At 40.2% G+C, this 19,844-nt stretch overlaps 1 protein-coding gene and 1 pseudogene across 1 annotated transcript; both read left to right on the top strand.

The window, feature by feature from the left end:
- Window positions 1-413: 413 nt before the first annotated feature.
- Window positions 414-1,367, top strand: LOC122437978 (annotated as a pseudogene).
- Window positions 1,368-10,065: 8,698 nt separating this feature from the next.
- On the top strand, window positions 10,066-11,001 carry LOC122437979 (olfactory receptor-like protein OLF3). The gene has a single exon (XM_043462442.1). The coding sequence runs from the start codon at window positions 10,066-10,068 to the stop codon at window positions 10,999-11,001; it is 936 nt and encodes a 311-aa protein (XP_043318377.1).
- Window positions 11,002-19,844: the final 8,843 nt, after the last annotated feature.

Raw genomic sequence — 19,844 nt, forward strand, 5'->3', positions numbered from 1 at the left:
ATCATGTTCTTATAAAAGCACTGGGCTGTCTCTGATACAGAGTAGGTATAATATGTATCAGTATAAAGCCTGTCATCTTGACCCATAAATGATCTGAAACATCTGACTAAGGCTGGTTAATTTCATACAGTATGTATTGATAAAAAATTATTTTTTTGATTCTTTGAATATTGAAGGCAAAAGGAGAAGGGTGCATCTGAGGGATGATATGGTTAGATAGCATCATCAAATTAGTAGACATGAATTTGAGCAGCTTTGGGAGGTAGTGAAGGCAGGGAAGCCGGGTGTCTTGCAGTCCACGGGGTTACAAAAAGTCAGACATGACTTAGCAACTGAACAGCAAAAACGGTTCTTTGATTCAACAGCTTCTATTATTTCTGAGTCTCTGCAGATTAATAACCTCACATCTTTTAATGGGAGCAGATAACCAGACTTGGGTGAGAGAATTCATTCTCCTCGGCCTGTCCAGTGACTGGGACACTCAGGTGGCTCTCTTCGTCCTGTTCTCAGTCACTTACCTGCTGACCCTGCTGGGGAACGTCCTCATTGTCCTTCTGATCAGACTGGACGGCTGACTCCACACTCCCATGTATTTCTTCCTCAGCAACCTCTCCCTCGTGGATGTCTCCTACGCCACGAGCATCGTTCCTCAGATGCTGGCGCACTTCCTTGCGGAACATAAAGGGATCCCCTACGTGAGCTGTGCGGCTCAGTTATTCTTCTCCCTGGGCCTGGGGGGGACTGAGTTTGTTCTCCTGGCCGTGATGGCCTATGACCGCTATGTGGCTGTGTGCGACCCCCTGAGATACCCGGTCATCATGCACGGAGGGCTCTGTGCTAGGCTGGCCGTCACATCCTGGCTCAGCGGCTCTGTCAACTCTCTCATCCATACTGCCATCACCTTTCAGCTGCCCATGTGCACGAACAAGTATATTGATCACATATCCTGTGAAATCCTAGCTGTGGTCAGGCTGGCCTGTGTGGACACCTCCTCCAATGAGATCTCAGTAATGGTTTCTAGTATTGTCTTGCTGATGACACCTTTCTGCCTGGTTCTCCTGTCCTACATCAGGATCGTCTCCACCATCCTAAAGATCCAGTCCACAGAGGGGAGAAAGAAAGCCTTCCACACCTGCGCCTCTCACCTCACAGTGGTTGTCCTGTGCTATGGTATGGCCATTTTCACTTACATCCAGCCCAGTTCCAGCCCTTCTGTGCTTCAGGAGAAGCTGATCTCTGTTTTCTATGCCATTTTGATACCCATGCTGAACCCCATGATTTACAGTCTAAGGAATAAGGAGGTGAAGAGAGCTTGGCAGAAACTACTAGGACAATTATTTGGATTAACGTCGAAACTGGCAACTTGATGAATCATGAGCATCACTTAGAGAAAGGAGCTTTGCCTGTGTGTTCTCTTACCCAGCTCAGATATGAAGCCTTATAACTGCATTGCCTTGGCAACCAGGAAGGAGATGACAAAACATGTGCTTGTGATGTTGGGTAGGAGGCTTAGTGACTGGATTGCATGTGGGATGAGGGGGTGTTTTTATGTCACAGCAGGATGTTCAGAGACATTCAGCAGTGCTGTAATAGAACTTCCCACTGTTATTCACCCAGTATCCATTCATATGACCCTAGAGTATTTGAGGAAAATATTTATTGTTTTGATAGCAACATGAAAAATTATTGCAATTATGGACCCATTCTTGGATTTTACCTTGGAATACTGAATTATTCAACCACATTTTAAAGAGGTCATTTCATTTCCACTGGGAACAAAATGCATTTTTCATGTTTGAACACTCAAAACATTGTGTGCCATATATAGTCACATTTATTGTATGAGTGGCATTGTGTGAGTCACATTTATTGTGTGAACCACTATCTTAAGGAGTGTGTTGCTATCAACTCTGATTGAAATGTTTTTTGCACAACCTGTTGTATGTGGACGTACAGTGTCTGTCTGAATAATGGAAATAAATGAGAGGAGAAACATCAACTAAATTTCTTTTTTTACTGCAATAAAGATATAATTGAGTTGTTTGTGATTGACATTATTTAAGGAAAATGTTAGACAGCTACTGCTAAATAGCATATGAATAATTTGGTAAGGAAACAATTGTATATATTGGGTACCTTTCAAAAGCTAAAACGGTAATTTCTGAAAATTCAGCAAACCTTTCTTTGAACTTTTGGAAAAAAAGAAGCAAATAAACAAGAAGATAAATGAATACAATGTTAAGAGACAGTTAATCTAAGGAAAGTAGTTTCTTGGATAAGCCAATGAAAGATAATATGGATTTTGTGCTATAAAGATAGGTCAGTTTGCTGTGCAGATGTTATTCTCAAGTCTCCATTAAAGGTGTTCTTGTACTCCCCTCCGCACACCTCACAAACCCCTACTTAACTTCTGTAAATCTTGTGAGCTGGCATTGCTTGTGAGTGCATCTTGTTTCTAAGGATAAACCTAAATAAAGTAAAAGGGGGGAAGAAATGATTAAACAAGGGATAGGCAAGAGAGGAGACAGAGCATATGATAATAGAGGGTCTTCTCACTCTCTTCAAGGAGTCTAAAAGAGAGACTCTCCTTTTCTTTTTTGTCTCATCATTGAGTCAATTGATTGGTTTTTGGTTGATCTGCATTTTGGCAGTGGTGATCAGAAGCTGAGGGATTTCCATTGGCACCTATTCTCTGTGAAACAAGATGGAGCTCTCATGGCTGAGAGTGCAGAGGAGGGAGGAAGAGATGAAGGTGTGAGATGTGAGAATGGTGAAGGCTAACGGTCCACAGTGGGATACAGACAAATGTGCTTCTTTCACTTGTGGACACCACTCTCTGCCTAAAGTATCTTTAAATTTCATTTCAGTATCTTCAATTACAAGGTCACAAAGGTCACATTTCCCCTCTAATTTGACCAACTTTATTCTCAGCCTTCTCAAAGTTACATATGATTATTTTGTGGACATTGACTTTGTCGAAGACACTGCTATAGGCATTATGTGGTATCAAAGTTGTGTTTAGATATGGCCACTTGTTGTTGTTCACTGGCTAAATTGTGTCCAACTCTTTGCAACCCCATGGACTGCAGCAGCCAGGCTTCCCTGTCCTTCACAATCTTCTGAAGTTTGCTCAAATTCATGTCTGTTGAGTCAGTGATGCTATCTAACCATCTCATCCTCTGGTGTCCCCTTCTTCTTTTGCATTCCATCTTTCCCAACATCAGGGTCTTTTTGAATGAGTTGGCTCTTCGCAACAGGTGGCCAAAGTATTGGAGCTTCAGTTTCAGCATCAGTCCTTCTAATGAATATTCAGGGTTGACTTCCTTTAGGATTGATTGGTTTGATCCCCTTGTAGTCCAAGGGACTTTCTCTTGTCTTCTCTAACACCACAATTCAAAAGCACCAGTTCTTCAGTGTTCAGCCTTCGTTATGTTCCAACTCTCACACCCATACATGACTACTGGAAAAACCATAGCTTTGACTACATGCACCTTTGTTGGCAAAGTGATGTCTCTGCTTTATAATACTCTGTCTAGGCTTGCCATAGCTTCCCTTCCAAGGAACAAGCATCTTTTAATTTCAAGGCTGCAGTCACCATTCACAGTGATTTTGGAGAAAACAAAATCTGTTACTGTTTCCTCGTCTATTTGCCATGAAGTGATGGGACCAGATGCCATATTAGTTGCTTGAATGTTGAGTTTCAAGCCAACTTTTTCACTTCTCTTTCACCCTCATCAAGAGACTTTTTAGTTCCTCTTTACTTTCTGCCATTGGAGTGGTATCATCTGCATATCTGAAGTTGTTTATATTTCTTCCAGAAATCTAGATTTCAGATTCTGATCCATTCAGTCAGGCATTTCACATGATGTACTCTGCATAGAAATTAAATAAGAGGGTGATGATTTACAGCCTTGCCATACTCCTTTCCCAGTTTGGAACCAGTCCCTTGTTCCATGTCCATTCTAACTGTTGTTAATTGACCTGCATACAGGCTTCTTAGGAGACAGGTAAGGCAGTCTAGTAATTCCATCTCTAATAATTTTCCACAGTTTGTTATGATCCACACAGTGAAAGGTTTTAGCATAGTCGAAGATTGAGTTAATGAGATATGGTCACTATCTCAGGAAATATAGTCTTCTAGAGCAGGGGGTGGGAAACTGTTTCTGTATTAGGCCAGATAGAAAATTTTCTAGGTTTTCTGGGTCATACATTCTACATTACAGCTAATTCAGCTCTCCCATAATAGCATTAAATAACCATAGTTATAATGTATAAAAAAAGAATGAGTGTTGCTGGTACAAATAAATCTAAATATAAGGACACTGAAATTTGAATTTTATATAATTTTTACATCATAAAATCTTTTTTTTCCAACCATTTAAAAATATAAAAAAATCTTTTCCCGTGGGCCGTACAAAAACAGTGGCAGGCCAAATTTGACCTAAGGCAATGGCACCCCACTCCAGTACTCTTGCCTGGAAAATCCCATGGACAGAGGAGCCTGGTAGGCTGCAGTCCATGGGGTCGCTAAGAGTCGGACATGACTGAGCGACTTCACTTTCATTTTTCACTTTCATGCATTGGAGAAGGAAATGGCAACCCACTCCATTATTCTTACCTGGAAAATCCCATGGACAGAAGAGCCTGGTAGGCTGCAGTCCATGGGGTCGCTAAGAATTGGACACGACTGAGCGACTTCACTTTCATTTTTCATTTTCATGCATTGGAGAAGGAAATGGCAACCCACTCCAGTATTCTTGCCTGTAGAATCCCAGGGACAGGGGAGCCTGGTGGGCTGCCGTCTATGGGGTCACACAGAGTCAGACACGACTGAAGTGACTTAGCAGTAGCAATAGTTTGCTACAATATTTTAAGGGAAATGGAACAAAATTGCAAAATTGCAACACAAGGTATACACATAAAGAGCACTAATATAAAAATGAAAAAGGGATTCTTTCAGCATATAGACTGAGGTCATGATGGTGAAAAGAAAATGAAGTAGTTCTCACTTTCGTTTGCATTTCAGAAAGCATCTCATTTCTTATCATCATTTAGGTTCATCTGCCCCAAATCTAAGAACTCCAAACTAATGGGTGAATGCAAGACACAAATCCCATATTAGCATCATTCTTAAATATCTGCTGACTATTAATTGAATGATTTATATTACTTCTTAGCCCTAGCAGCATTTCACCACAGTGATAGGTCTTCTGGGGATACAAGCTTCCGCTTTCATCTGTACCATGCGTTATTGTGATATCTGGGACCATCAAGCTCTCCCCTATTCCCACTAAAATTCAGGATTTTGAGGCCTAATCCTACTGTATAAAATATAGATCCTATGAAATATACACAACCAAGTAGTTGTGTGTCTTGCCAGAGTGATGTGGTTTGGTTGTCCTTCTAGCTCCAAATTTGGGTTAAGCTACTCTCAGCAAAATCTGATCCTTGTATCATGAGATTTTTTTTCCCATTTCATGGAAGTTATCATTATATGCATGCTATTGCCTGACTTCTTTGAGCCTTCTACATAGTCCTCATCAAAGTATAGCAGGATAACAAAACAAGAAGTGCGATCTTGGACAAGTTATAAAACCTCTCTAAGAATCAGCTCTCTTTTTCGTAAGTTGCAAAGAATAATAAGCTCCTTGTGAGAAGTTTGAGAGGATTCAATGAAATATTATATGTAAAGTACTTAGTAAAATGACCAAGGATAAAGAATGGTTAGAGCAAAGAAATTTCATATAGATTTGGCAGGCATATAATTGGAACATCTATTTTCACAAAACTGACAATATTAGCTAAACCTGGACACACACATAATCTGTGATATAGCCATTCCACTACTGGGGAACAGAAATGAGGACATTTGTGGGACAAAAGATGAGTGTGTGTGTATATGAAAGTTCATAGGAGTGTTCTTTTTAACAGCAGCAAAGCAGAAACAAACTAAATGTCTATCAATGGGGTGGATATCAGATTTGAGATGCTTTCAGTGGGTAGTAAATTTTTGAAGTATTTTCAGAATGAGGGCAGACTTCTAGAAACAGAAATGCATAATTTGACAATGCCCAGTTAAAAGGAACCCCCCAATAGTAAGGCAAAATGGGGAAAGTTCCCATGAAATAACTGCATCAGTTCTGAAGATAGTATATGATTATAGCCCATGTATAATTTCAGAACCTTGTTACAGGAGATATTGCTCAAAGATATCTGAGCAGTCCATGAATAATTGGACACTTTGGTTCAAATAGTCTCAATCGTGAGTACATGAACAGAAAGTCATGGGCCAATTTTAACTTCCTTAAAGTGAAATTTCACCAAAGACAGGAGAATGTCTCCAGGGGAACCAGGGCTTCAGATTCTCATCTCTTTTCTGGTTCATTAAAAAATTATTCTCACTTGTAAATTCTTTAAAAGCAGGTAAGAGTTTAAGGTGAGAGAATTACCATATAGAGAAAGAGAAAAAACAACAAAAACCTAACAAACACAGCATAATTGGCCTGCAGAGATTTTGTCTCTGAGGGAAAAGATGATCCCACATCTTGCCCAGCCCAACTCTTCCTGGGGCGGTGCTGGCCTCTTGTCCTGGAGGTAGGGCAGTCATGATCAGAGGCTTTCCATTGGGTTCTTAGCATTATGGTCAAGAAGCAATGATTTCCTTAACACACAGCTTCTTTCTAGGCTCATGTGACAGTTGGGTCGAATTTGGTTAGTATCGAGATAAAGGTCACATTTGAACAATTTGTTGTAAGAAGATACATTTGAATAGCCAAACTGGCGAGAAATTTCTCTTGAATACCTCTGAGAAATGAAGTACCTAGCATAGGACTTTTACTACATTCGTGGAATCATTGAACATAAGTTACTATAGGCTGTATTCCCTGTGTCACATTGCACCCCCAGCACATGTACACTGCTGGAAATCTGGACCAGAGGACAGGTTTGTGTTAACCAGCTCATTCTTAAACAATGATGGTCAGAAGGTGATAACTTCAGCTGGATAACTGGCTTTAAACTTCCTGTCGCTCCAAGCCGTGTAGGTATGCATTAGGAAGTAGGAATAGGGTGGGGATAGCAACTTAGCCAGTTAACATTTGGGAGAAATCTCAAGCTTTCCTGCCTGCTTCTTTTTTGAGAAGAACATTTCTTTAGGGAGATTGAATCACAGTTCTGGGAAGGAAAGGTGGTTCAGGAATGCTGTTAAATTTTGTTATTGTCACTTATAACACCTCCACCTTATTTGTGACAGTCTGTTTTTAACTTTTATTTACATATCATATTTTCAAAAATTTTAATCGTTTTACTTGTTTTGCTGTTGAATCTTTATTTTTGATTAAAAAATTATTCTTTTTACTACTGATGTCATATCCTAATTCCATCACTCTTCTTACTTCCCTCACTCCAATGAATTGGGACAGATTTGAATGTATGCTGTGTTTAGACAGATGAAAAAGCTACAGCTAGACTCCCAAATTCACAGGTTCCACATCTGTGGATTCACCAACCATAGATTGAAAATATTAAAAATAATTCTAGGAAGTTCTCAAAAGCAAAACTTGAATTTGCTGCATACTGGCAACTATTTATATCACATTTACTTTGTATTAGATATTGCAAGCAATCTAGAGATGATTTAAAGTGTACAGGAGCATGTGTGTAGGTTATATGTAATAATAGACCACTTTATATAAGGGAGCTGAACATCCATGGATTTTGGTGTTCACTGGAATCCTGGAACCAATCCCATGGATACAGAAGGGCAAGAGTAGGTAATGATAGTTGAACTGGGAAATGCAAGTTCATTGACAAAGCAGTTCATTTACCCCAGGGCATGGCACTTTAAAAACATGAAGATGATGCAGAAACATGACATGCTAACAATGAGTGTTTCTATTTGTATCAATAACTTGCTGAGCCTTTAAGGGGAATTACTGATCCAAGATCAATCAGGGATTACTATATTTTCTTCTCAAGCCCTTAACTATTTTTTTTTTTTGCCCTTAACTATTATTTGTTTTTAAGAGGTGAAAGCCTCAAACCCACAAGAGATTATCATCAGATTTTTCAGCAAAGTCTCCTTATTTGGTTCCTGAGAATACCTTAAATAATCATCAGCTACCTCCTGGATTGTTTTGTTTTGTTTTTTCTTTTAGCCCTCTCCCAGAGAACTTGTGTTACATGAATTGTTTTTTGTGTTATAGCAGGATTAAAGACTATTTCATGTACCTTTCTATAAATATTATCTATTAAAATGTTATATGTACATGGTCATATTCCACTGACAGTTCTCAGATTTTCCCCTTTGAAGTCACTTACCTCTCTCTGGTACCTGAGGTCTTCACCAGTGATAATTTCGTATTCCAACTTTTCCCTTTTCACTGGGGATAAAAAGGTAGGTTTCCTCTTTCTTTGATATAAATATTACAAAGTGACTTGCTAATCTGAAGCTCTAGAGTAAATTCTAAAGAATTAAAGAACATTTTGTACTTTTATTGCCTCCTCTTGTAACTTACATAAATTATCTCTTGAAGTGGGAATGGTTTACAAGCTTAATTCATTCATAGACAATAGAAAGATTATCAAATGCAAATTTCCATAGACCATTCTCTGCTGGATGGCACCTTTGGCATTATCTGCAGTTATCTGCCCTGACTGTCATCAATACCCTCAAAACAAAGTATAATTTTCATCATATATTCAATGACCCTCTCTGATCACAGGCAGCAAGTAGGTAACATTTTCTTGGGATAGCTGTGCTTACCTTTCACTTTCTCTACCCAAAGGACAGAGTAATTTGAGGGGCAGAGCATGTGGAAAATCTAGAGTGGGCTTTGTTCGGTCTGTGAGGTTCCTGGAAATCACTTGTGATTTGAATAAGGCCCCAGTAAGATTACTACGTGTTCCAGAGATAATACTCAAGCTCTTGCGCTTTCCGAAGTACTGATACATCAGCAGGATTAGAAAGTTTGGGGGTGGTATTGAGCAGAGTAGGCTATTACTTTCTGGTCATCTTAGGCACAGTAGAGGGAGCATAGCATAAGGATGAGGAAAGACAAAGTTTTCTAAGGCACAGGGGACAGTCACGTATTTCAGATGGAGATAAAAGGAAAGAGGGCTAAAGGAAAGAGGTAATCATCAGTCATTTCACTGAGTTAACTCTAATTTTTCCATCACATTTTATAGTCTCCAAACCACAACAATCCCTATCCAGAATATATACAAATAGAATTGGAAGGAATGTGCAACCAGTTTTCCCTTATTTGGTTAATATTCTAGCACATGTGGCAACTATCTGAGCTTTTATCACTAAGGAAGATGGTTAATTCATCTTTGTTTCTTGACAGTCATCCTCTGTTGTCAACCCCATGCACTGCCATTCTTTCAAGGGAGGAAAAATACAATATAGAAGATTCTTCCCTCTAATTTTCTCAGCCAGATAAAAGACAAATAAGTGAAGGTTTCTCAAAACTGAGTCTGATCACTCAGGTCTTCGTTTTTCATCTCACTGAATTGGAGATGTAATTTTTGACAATTTCTAGCTCCTAAAACTATTTTATATTTGCTATCTTCTAACTTATAACCCAAACTCTGTGATTTTAAAAGGGTGGAAAGCTAACATCTCATTTTCACAATCGAAGAATCCAGAATTTAAAAAGTGATTAAAACCATTCATCCCTGTTAGGTTCCATTCAATATGGATTTTGAGATACTAAGAAGGGAAAAACTGGTATCTAACAAAGAAGTAAACAAACTCTACAGTTAGGAGTTGGCTTTAAAGAAAAAAATCACGTTTCACAGTTAACATTTTTAACTCAATTATCTAAGCATTTTAATGAAAATCTTTCCACTTAAGGAATGAGAAGAGTTTTCTGTTTTCCTTGGATCTGAGCCACATCGTGCATTCTACAGTGGTCCCAAACCCAGAAGGAGACACATGATCTGAAAATGTACACCACTTAATATTGGATGGCTGTTTTGTCTAAATGACCCCATAAGGTCCTCTGGCACCTTAAGTATCTAGTCTTTTTCAATTTGTAACTTGGGTTTGGTCCTCAGAGGCCCATGGGCAGGGAAAACCAGACCTGGATGAGTGAGTTCATTCTTCTGGGGCTGTCCAGCCTCTGGGAGACCCAGGTCTCCCTCTTTGTCCTGTTCCTGGCCATGTATCTGGTGACTGTGCTGGGGAACTTGCTGATAATACTCCTTATCAGACTGGACAGCCGGCTGAACACACCCATGTACTTTTTCCTCAGTGTCCTGTCGTTTGTGGACGTCTGTTATAGCAGCAGCACCGTCCCCCAGATGCTCGTTCACTTCCTGTCGGCCCGGAAGTCCATTCCGTTCTACGGCTGTGCGCTCCAGCTGCTTATCTCCCTGGCGATGGGCAGCGCAGAGTTCTTCCTGCTGGGGGCCATGGCCTATGACCGCTACGTGGCCGTCTGCCGCCCCCTGCACTACACGGTCATCATGCACGGAGGGCTGTGCCTGGGGCTGGCTGCAGGCTGCCTGGGGGCGGGTTTCATGAATTCGCTGATGCAGACCATCATCACCTTTCAGCTCCCTCTGTGCCGGAAGGTTGTTAATCACTTTGCCTGTGAGATGTTGGCTATGCTGAGGCTGACCTGTGTGGACCCCTCCTTCAACAAGGTCATGGTGGCCTTCTCAGGATTTCTGGTCATCATGCTTCCCTGTTTCCTTGTTCTATTCTCCTACGGTCACATAGTCGCTACCATTCTGCGCATTCGCTCTGCCCGGGGACGCCGCAAAGCGTTCGGGACGTGCGCCGCTCACCTCGCTGTGGTTTCCATGTGCTTTGGTACAGCCATCTTCACATACCTGAGACCCACGGCTGGCTCCTCCGCAGAGCAGGAGAAGAGGGTTGCTCTGTTCTATGCTGTGGTGACCCCAATGCTGAATCCCTTAATCTATAGCTTGAGAAACAAGGAAGTGATGAGCGCCTTTAGAAGAGTGTTGGGGAAGTTTAGTGAAAAAGGGTAATGATTCAAAGAATTTCTCCTTCCTTCCAACAGCCCATAAAACGACATTTTATTTTATTTTTTAAGTGGTTTTTGCCATACATTTCGTATGAATCAGCCACGGGTGTACATGTGTTCCCCATCCTGACCCTCCCTGCCCCCTCCCTCCCCATCCCATCCCTCAGGGTCATCCCAGTGCACCAGCCCTGAGCACCCTGTCTGGGCTGGTGATCTGTTTCACATATGATAATATACATGTTTCAATGCTGTTCTCTCGAATCATCCCACCCTTGCCTTCTCCCATAGAGTCCAACAGTCTGTTCTTTGCATCTGTGTCTCTGCCCTTTCTCCTCAGATTTGCTGATAAGGCAGATCATGGTGAACAAGCTTTACTAGACTGACTCTCCACATTCATCCACATTTTGACTATGTAAGTCACTGCCGCAGTAAACAATCCGCCTGTGACGCAAGAGATGCGGGTTTGATCACTGGGTCAGGACAAGCCCCTGGAGAAGAAAATGGCAACCGACTCTAGTATCCTTGCCTGGGAAATGCCATGGACAGAGGAGGCTGGCGGGCTGCAGTCAATGAGGTCATAAAGGAGTCAGACATGACTAAGCAACAAAACAACAGAATTTTTTAAAGCCTTTAATTCCTACGCTGCAGTCTTCTGGATAACCTCTCCTCCTAGACTTCATATCCCCCTTTTTACTTTGAAATTCTTGCATTTTCCCTCAGAAAATGCAATATATAGTAAAATATTTCAGGGTGGGAACAGCCACATTTCATGTGGCTCTGAAAACTCTCTAACCTCTAGTTTCCTCAATTATAAAAACAAGTGATCATAACCAGTGATGTGATTATTTTGAAGATTATAAATTATCTATGTAAAATACCTAGTAGAGTGGTGGCATAGAGTAGATATTCAGCTATTTTTTTAAAGTAGGATTACACAATTGTACAGCTACATATTATGCAAACTTCTCTCTATATACAACTACTCAAAATGAGTTTTTTTCCTTTCGCTATAGCTCTAGTAGATCACTGTTCTATGTCTGCTCCAAGTAATTACTTTACCCAGAACCATGGCATTTATTCATCCATCCATCCATGTATCAATGTTTGATTGACTCCTTCACTTACATTATATAAATCTCATTCTTACCATAGTTAAAATAGAACTATTATGCTTGCTTTCTCTGTCCCAAGCTATTCCTTTCCTCTTGCCACCAAACACCTTCACTGTATTAGTAAAAGGGACCATCATACTTCAGAGTAATTTCTGATTCCTTTCTTTTACATTCTACCCAGCAATAGAGTTCGTTAGCTTGCCAACAAAATATGTGATTAACTGGTCTCTCTGTTTCCACCTCTCCTTTTTACATTCTGTTCTGCACACAACTTTAATTTTTAAAATTATTGCTTGCTTTTTTACTTTATGTTGTAAGCGAAAACAGAGGCAGAACACAATACTGAATGTATAACTTAGTGAATTATCATAAGACAAACCCTCTTGTAACCACCATTCAAGTTAAAACAAAAAAAGATCTGCCAGCTGCTGCAACAGCCCCTCCATTTATCCTAATGACAACTCCTTTTTTCCAAAGGTAACTATTCTCTTGACCTTTGCAGTAATTACTGTATTGTATTTATTTATGGTTTTATTCCTCAAGCAAACATTCCTAGTCACTGTAGTTGAATTTTGCCCAGTTTTCTCAATTTGATATGCTTAGAAATCTCTTTAATCTACAGGGCCCCTCTAACTCTGTCTTTTCCCTACAATTTATTTGAGTGACCTGGGCCATTTGACCTGTTGAAGGCTTCTTTATCTTAGAAAACAAATCAGGTCACATCTTTTTCCTGCTTAGAATAAAATCCAAACTCCACATGTGCAGGGCCTGATGTGGCCTTATGTGTGCCTGCTTCTTCGTCTGCATCCTGATTCCCTCCTCCTCTCTCTGATTGCTCTCAGGGCACACTGTTTGTCTATCAGGGTTGGAAGAAAATGACTGTCTCTATAAAAGGAAATTTTATTTTTTTTACAAGTCATACGAATTCTTGGAAAAAATAATTGTAGACCTGTTAACTTTTTTGTATGTGAAATCTGAGACTTACCAATGTATTAATAATTTACTAATACATACTCATAAGTTTAGTAATAAATGCTACCTTTCACTGGAAATTCTGAATCTTATAAATTAGTATCATGAATAACTGGGCTCAAATTTCTGAGTAAAATCTCAAGAGTAAAGATATTTTGATCTCCCACTTTCTAAAAGGAGAAAATTCAAATGTTTGCCTTATAAAGGGCAAAATAACTGTTCACCAGTTAAGCTATAAACTTCATGTGAGTAAGGACTATGTATTTTATCTCATTTTTTCCCCAGTGCCTTAACAGTGCCAATAAATACCTGCTGATTAAATAACTTAATTGAAACTTTCTTGACTATTTTAGAGGTTGCCTTTTATGAAACATATAAAGATAATTCATATTAGAATTTAGTATAGTGGTAAATAAGACTTTTAAAAACAGGTGCAGAGTTAACTGGTTCATAATGTTCCTCAGTAGATGAAATATTATCACCCATACAAGACTTCTTTCATTAAGTGAAATTGATTAAATTTATCCCATTCTTTATTCTTAATTTTTCCTTGCTGTGTGGACAACCATTCTGGTATGTTTAATGCATGCAATGATGTTTGGGAGTGTGTTTATGTATTTAGAAATATATTGACTACTCAATAAACTAATACAATGTCTTAGTTTTTTTTTTTTTTAACCAAACCCTCTATTGCTAGTCTATTACTTCAAACTGTACAGAGTAACCCATGGTGTTCACCATATTTTAGCTACCATTCTTTATTGTGGTGCCCAACTCCCCATCACCATATATGGCCCTATGAGTTACATCATAATACATGTGCACTTAAAGACCTATTTAGGGAATATACACAGGAATCAAATAGCTTGGTAATGGATAATGCTCTCCAGATTGGCTTTATCTACACATTTTATTTATTCAGTGTGTGAGGGTTCTTATCTATCCACAGCCTGCTTGTTTTAAATTTTTTCTAGCCTAGAAGGTATAAAATTGTTTTATTTTGCATTATTCTTATAATTAGTCAATATGAACATGTCTTCATATGCTGAACTTCTGATTTCATCTACTTTCACCCCACCCCATTCTATCTGTGCCTTCCCCAACTCAGTTCATGATAACTCCATCATTGCAGTGGTTAGAACATTTCTGTCTTTTTCTCATATCTGCTTTAAATGGGCAAGCTTAGCCTGTTGTCTCTATTCTCAAAATATATACATAGTGTGATCACATCTCAACATCTCCTGTCTATATCCCAGTGTGAGCCACCCTACCTCCCACTCGAGTTACTGCAATTGCCTACATCAAATTTCCCTGCTTCTGTTCTTATATCCCAGGATTCAGAGTGATCCATTTAAAACATAACTCAAATCATGTCCTTCCTCTTTCAACCTTGCACTTATTCATAGTAAAACCCAAATTCCTTAAAATGAACACAGGCTTTTCTTCTAACTATACTGTCTGCATGGAATGTCTCTTTCTCAAGTATGCACTTCTTTATCTCCTCCAGTTCTTCATTTAACTATCATCACTACCCTATTTGATGCTGCAAACCTTCTCCTTGCCGCTACTCCTATTTCTTCTTCAGTTCAGCCTCTCAGTCATGTCTGACTCTGCGACCCCATGGACTACAGCACACCAGGCTTCCCTGTCCATCACCAACTCCCAAAGCCTACTCAAACTCATGTCCATCGCATCAGTGATTCCATCCAACCATCTCATCCTCTGTTGTCCCCTTCTCCTCCCACCTTCAATTTTTCCTAGCATCAGGGTCTCTTCCAATGAGTCAGTTCTTCACATCAGGTGGCCAAAATATTAGAGCTTCAGCTTCAGCATCAGTCCTTCCAATGAATATTCAGGACAGATTTCCTTTAAGATTCCCTGGTTTGATCTCATTGCAGTCCAAGGGACTCTCAAGAGTCTTCTCCAACGCCACGGTTCAAAAGCATCAATTTTTTGGCACTCGGATTTCTTTATAACCAACTCTCATATCCATACATGACTACTGGAAAAACCATAACTTTGACTAGATGGACCTTTGTTGGTAAAGTAATGCCTCTGCTTTTTAATATGCTGTCTAGGTTGGTTATAACTTTTCTTCCAAGGAGTAAGCATCTTTTAATATCATGGCTGCAGTCACCGTCTGCAGTGATTTTGGAGACCCCCAAAATAAAGTCTGTCACTGTTTCCATTGATTCCCCATCTATTTGCCATGAAGTGATGGGACTGGATGCCATGATCTTAGTTTTCTGAATGTTGAGTTTTAAGCCAACTTTTTCACTCTCCTCTTTCACTTTCATCAGGAGGCTCTTTAGTTCTTCTTTGCTTTCTGCCATAAGCAGAAGCTTCTGTTATCTGTGTATCTGAAATTGATGTTTCTCCCAACAATCTTGATTCCAGCTTGTGATTCATACAGCCCAGCATTTCACATGATGTATTCTGCATATAAGTTAAGTTAGCAGGATGATAATATACAACCTTGATGTGCTCCTTTCCTGATTTGAAACAAGTCGTGTTGTTGCATGTCCAGTTTTAACTGTTGCTTCTTGACCTGCATACAGATTTTTCAGGAGGCAGGTCAGGTGGTCTGGTATTCCCATCTCTTGAAGAATTTTCCACAGTTTGTTGTGATCTACACAGTCAAAGGCTTTGGCATAGTCAACAAAGCAAAAGTAGATGTTTTCCTGGAACTCTCTTGCTTTCTCGATGATCCAGCGGATGTTGGCAATTTGATCTCAGTTCCTCTGCCTTTTCTAAATCCACCTTGAACATCTGGAAGTTCATGGTTCATGTATTGTTGAAGCCTGGCTTGGAGAATTTAGAGCATTACTTTGCTAGTGTGTGAGATGAGTGCAATTGTGCAGTAGATTGAACATTCTTTGGCATTGCCTTTCTTTGGGATTGGAATGAAAACTGACTTTTTCCAGCCCTGTGCCACTGCTGAGTTTTCCAGATTTGCTGGCGTATTGAGTGCAGCATTTTCACAGCATCATCTTTTAGGATTTGAAATAACTCAGCTGGAATTTCATCACCTCCAACTAGCTTTGTTCATAGTGATACTTACTAAGGCCCACTTGACTTCGCATTCCGGGATGTCTGGCTCTAGGTGAGTGGTCACACCATTGTGATTATCTGGGTCATGAGGATCTTTTTTGTGTACCTCTTCTGTGTATTCTTGCCACCTCTTCTTAATATCTTCTGCTTCTGTTAGGTCCACACCATTTCTGTCCTTTATTGTGCTCATCTTTGCATGAAATGTTTTCTTGTTATCTCTAATTTTCTTGAAGAGATCTCTAGCCTTTCCCATTCTATTGTTTTCCTCTATTTCTTTGCATTGATCACTGAGGAAGCCTTTCTTATCTCTCCTTGCTATTCTTTGGAACTCTGCATTCAAATGCGTGTATCTTTCCTTTTCTCCTTTGCCTTTCACTTCTCTTCTTTTCTCATGTATTTGTAAGGCCTTGTCAGACAACCATTTTGCCTCGTTGCATTTCTTTCTCTTGGGGATGGTCTTGATCCCTACCTCCTGTACAATGTCATGAACCTCTGTCCATAGTTCTTCAGGCACTCTGTCTATCAGATCTAATCCCTTGAATCTATTTGTCACTTCCAACTGTATAATTGTAAGGGATCTGATTTAGGTCATACCTGAATGGTCCAGTGGTTTTCCCTACTTTCTTCAATTTCAGTCTGAATTTGGCAATAATGAGTTCATGATCTGAGCCGCAGTCAGCTCCCAGTCTTGTTTTTGCTGACTATATAGGGCTTCTCCACCATTGGCTGCAAAGGATATAATCAATCTGATTTCGGTATTGACCATCTGGTGATGTCCATGTGTAGAGTCTTCTCTTGTGTTATTGGAAAAGGGTGTTTGCTATGACCAGTGCATTTTCTTGGCAAAACTCTGTTATCCTTTGGCCTGCTTCATTTTGTACTCCAAGGCCAAATTTGCCTGTTACTCCTGGTATCTCTTCCATGCCAAGATGGTGGAGGAATAGGATGGAGTGACCACTTTCTCCCCCACAAATTCATCAAAAGATCATTTGAATGCTGAACAACTTCTGAACACTGGTGAAGGACACCAGGCACCCAGAAAGGCAGCCCATTCTCTTTGAAAGGAGGCAGAACAAAATATAAAAGACAAAAAAAAAGAGACAAAGTTTTAGGGATGGAGACCTGTCCTGGGGAGGGAGTCATGAAGGAGGAGAAGATTTCACACAGTAGGAACCCCTCTCACAGGCAGGTCTGTGGGGAGTTTTGGAATCTCAGAAAGCAACATAACAGAAACAAAACAAAACCCACAGAATACACACCTAACCATAACTGCAGAAAAGAGAACTTTCCCTGTGAAAGGCTCTAACCTAAAAACCTAAGGCACAGCCTGGCCCACTCACAGAACAAGGATTGAGCAAATACCAAAGGGGAGCTGGCCAGCTCCCCTCTCACCCAGAGGCAGAGAGGCAGGCTTGTGACAGCCAGAGCCAGAAGGCAAGGGGCTGCTACAATCTCAGCCCCAGAAATGGCATTTTCCACCAAACTATGAGCAGGCTCCCAGCCGCTAACCTCATCTTCCTGAGATCCTGGATGGCTGATATCTGCCAGGAGGGTCACGGCCTGAGGTCAGCTCTCCAGAGGAGACATACAGCGAGAGATGGTTCTCTCGTGGAGCGCCAGGAAACTGAGTATTCGGGACTGGGGAGGTGATTAAGATGCATGGCCCACGTGGGACAGTCACTCCCCAAGCACTTGGTCGCCTGAGCTGCTCAGACCTGGGAAGGGCATGAAACGCATGCCCAACCCACAGAGGCTGAGCCAGAACTGTGTCTGAGTGTCTCCTATGGAGGGATGGGCCAGCATGGCTTGCCACAGGGGCTCTGGGTGCAGCAGACCTGGCTGCAGCATAAGCCCTCTTGGAGGAGGTCACCGTTAACCCCACCATAGAACCACCGGAGCTTACAAAGGGCTGGGGAAACAGACTCTGGGAGGGCACAAACAGAACCTTGTGTACACCAGGACCCAGGAGAAAGGAGCAGTGACCCCACAAGAAGCTGACCCAGACATGCCCATGAGTGTCCAGGAGTCTCTGGTGGAGGAGTGGGTTGGCAGTGACCTGCTGCAGGGTCAGAGGTACTGACCCTGTGGTCAGTGTGGCACCTTTTAATGGGACCTTTTGAGGGAGGTCGCCATTATCTTCCTTTCCTCCACCATAGTTTGGCCTCAGGTCAAGCAGCAGGGAAGGAACACAGCCCTGCCCATCAACATAAAATTGGATTAAAGATTTACTGATGGGCCCGCCCATCAGAACAAGACCCAGTTTCCCCCTCAGCCAGTCTCTCCCATCAGGAACTTTCCATAAGCCTCTTATCCTTATCCATCAGAGGGCAGACAATGAAAACCAGACTCACAGAAAACTAACCAAATTGATCACATGGACCACTACCTTGTCTAGCTCAATCAGACTATGAGCCATGCAGTGTAGGGCCACCCAAGATGGACGGGTCATGGCAGAGAGTTCTGACAAAACGTGGTCCACTGGAGAAGGGAATGGCAATCCACTTCAGTATTCTTGTCTTGAGAACCCCATGAGCAGTCTTTCTTTTTACCTTGTTATTTATTTTTTCCAAAGAACTTATCTATTCTAATGTATTTGCAATTAATTCATTTTTTAATGTCTGTCTGTCACCCTTCCACTGCCCCCAGAATACAAGCCCCTTAAGAATAGAGGTCTTTGTTTGGTTCAAGAATATATCATAGTGTTTGTCTCGTAGTTACCAAACAATGAATATTTTCTGAGTGAACCATATTGTCAGCCTTTAGGATTTCTATTCTATACACTGTGTTCATTTTCCTTTGCTTTTTTACCATTTCCTTGTTGGTATGTATATTATAGATATGAATCCTTTTCTGTTATAGCCATTGCAAATACATATCTCTGATCTGTCACCTCTGTCAATTTTATTCATGGAGTCCTTTGTTGAACGAAAAAATCTTCATTTGATATAATCCAATTTATCATATTTTGTCCAATGATTTAAACTTATGAAGTTTTGTTTTTCTAAGAAATTTTTTCAAATCTAGGTCACAAAATATTCTATTTTATTTAACTAAGTTTTCTAACTTCACCTTTCACAGCATTTCTTTAGTTTATCTCTAGCATCTTAATTTCTTTAGACATCTATTTCTACATATGTTTTCAAATATAGGTCTAGTGTTTTTCCCCATGTCATGGTCCATTTATGGTCCTATATATGGATCTATCTTTGAATTCTGTTCTTCTCTATTTGTTCATTTGTTTTTCACCATGCAATTCTATATTCTAATTCCAAAAATTGATATATAGTTGACATATAATGGTATATCAGTTTGAAGTGTATAACATAGTATTTTGACATTTATATACATTACATACTAATCACCATGGTAAGTCTAATAACCATCCGACATGAGACAAAGCTATTATAAATTACTGACTATATTCCCTATGCCGTCCATCACATTCCAGGACTTATTTATTCTGTAACTGAAAATTCATACCTCTTAATCTCACTCACCTGTTTCTCCCAACCTCTCACTCCTCTTCCAATCACCAGTTTTTTCCTCTTTATCTGCAAGTCAGTTTCTGTTTTTGTTTTGATGGTTTGTTTCTTTGTTTGAGATTCCACATATAAGTAAAATCATACACTATTTGTTTTTCTCTGTCTGACTTGTTTTACTTAGCATAATATTCTCTAGGTCCATCACAAATGACAGAATTTCATTATTTTTT

The sequence above is a fragment of the Cervus canadensis genome, chromosome 3, assembly GCF_019320065.1.
Source record: "Cervus canadensis isolate Bull #8, Minnesota chromosome 3, ASM1932006v1, whole genome shotgun sequence".
NCBI classification, from domain to species: Eukaryota; Metazoa; Chordata; class Mammalia; order Artiodactyla; family Cervidae; genus Cervus; species Cervus canadensis.

Bases quoted from the DNA above. Each gene is read 5' to 3' on its own strand.
- LOC122437979 (XM_043462442.1), top strand. From the start codon at position 10,066: ATGGGCAGGGAAAACCAGACCTGGATGAGTGAGTTCATTCTTCTGGGG.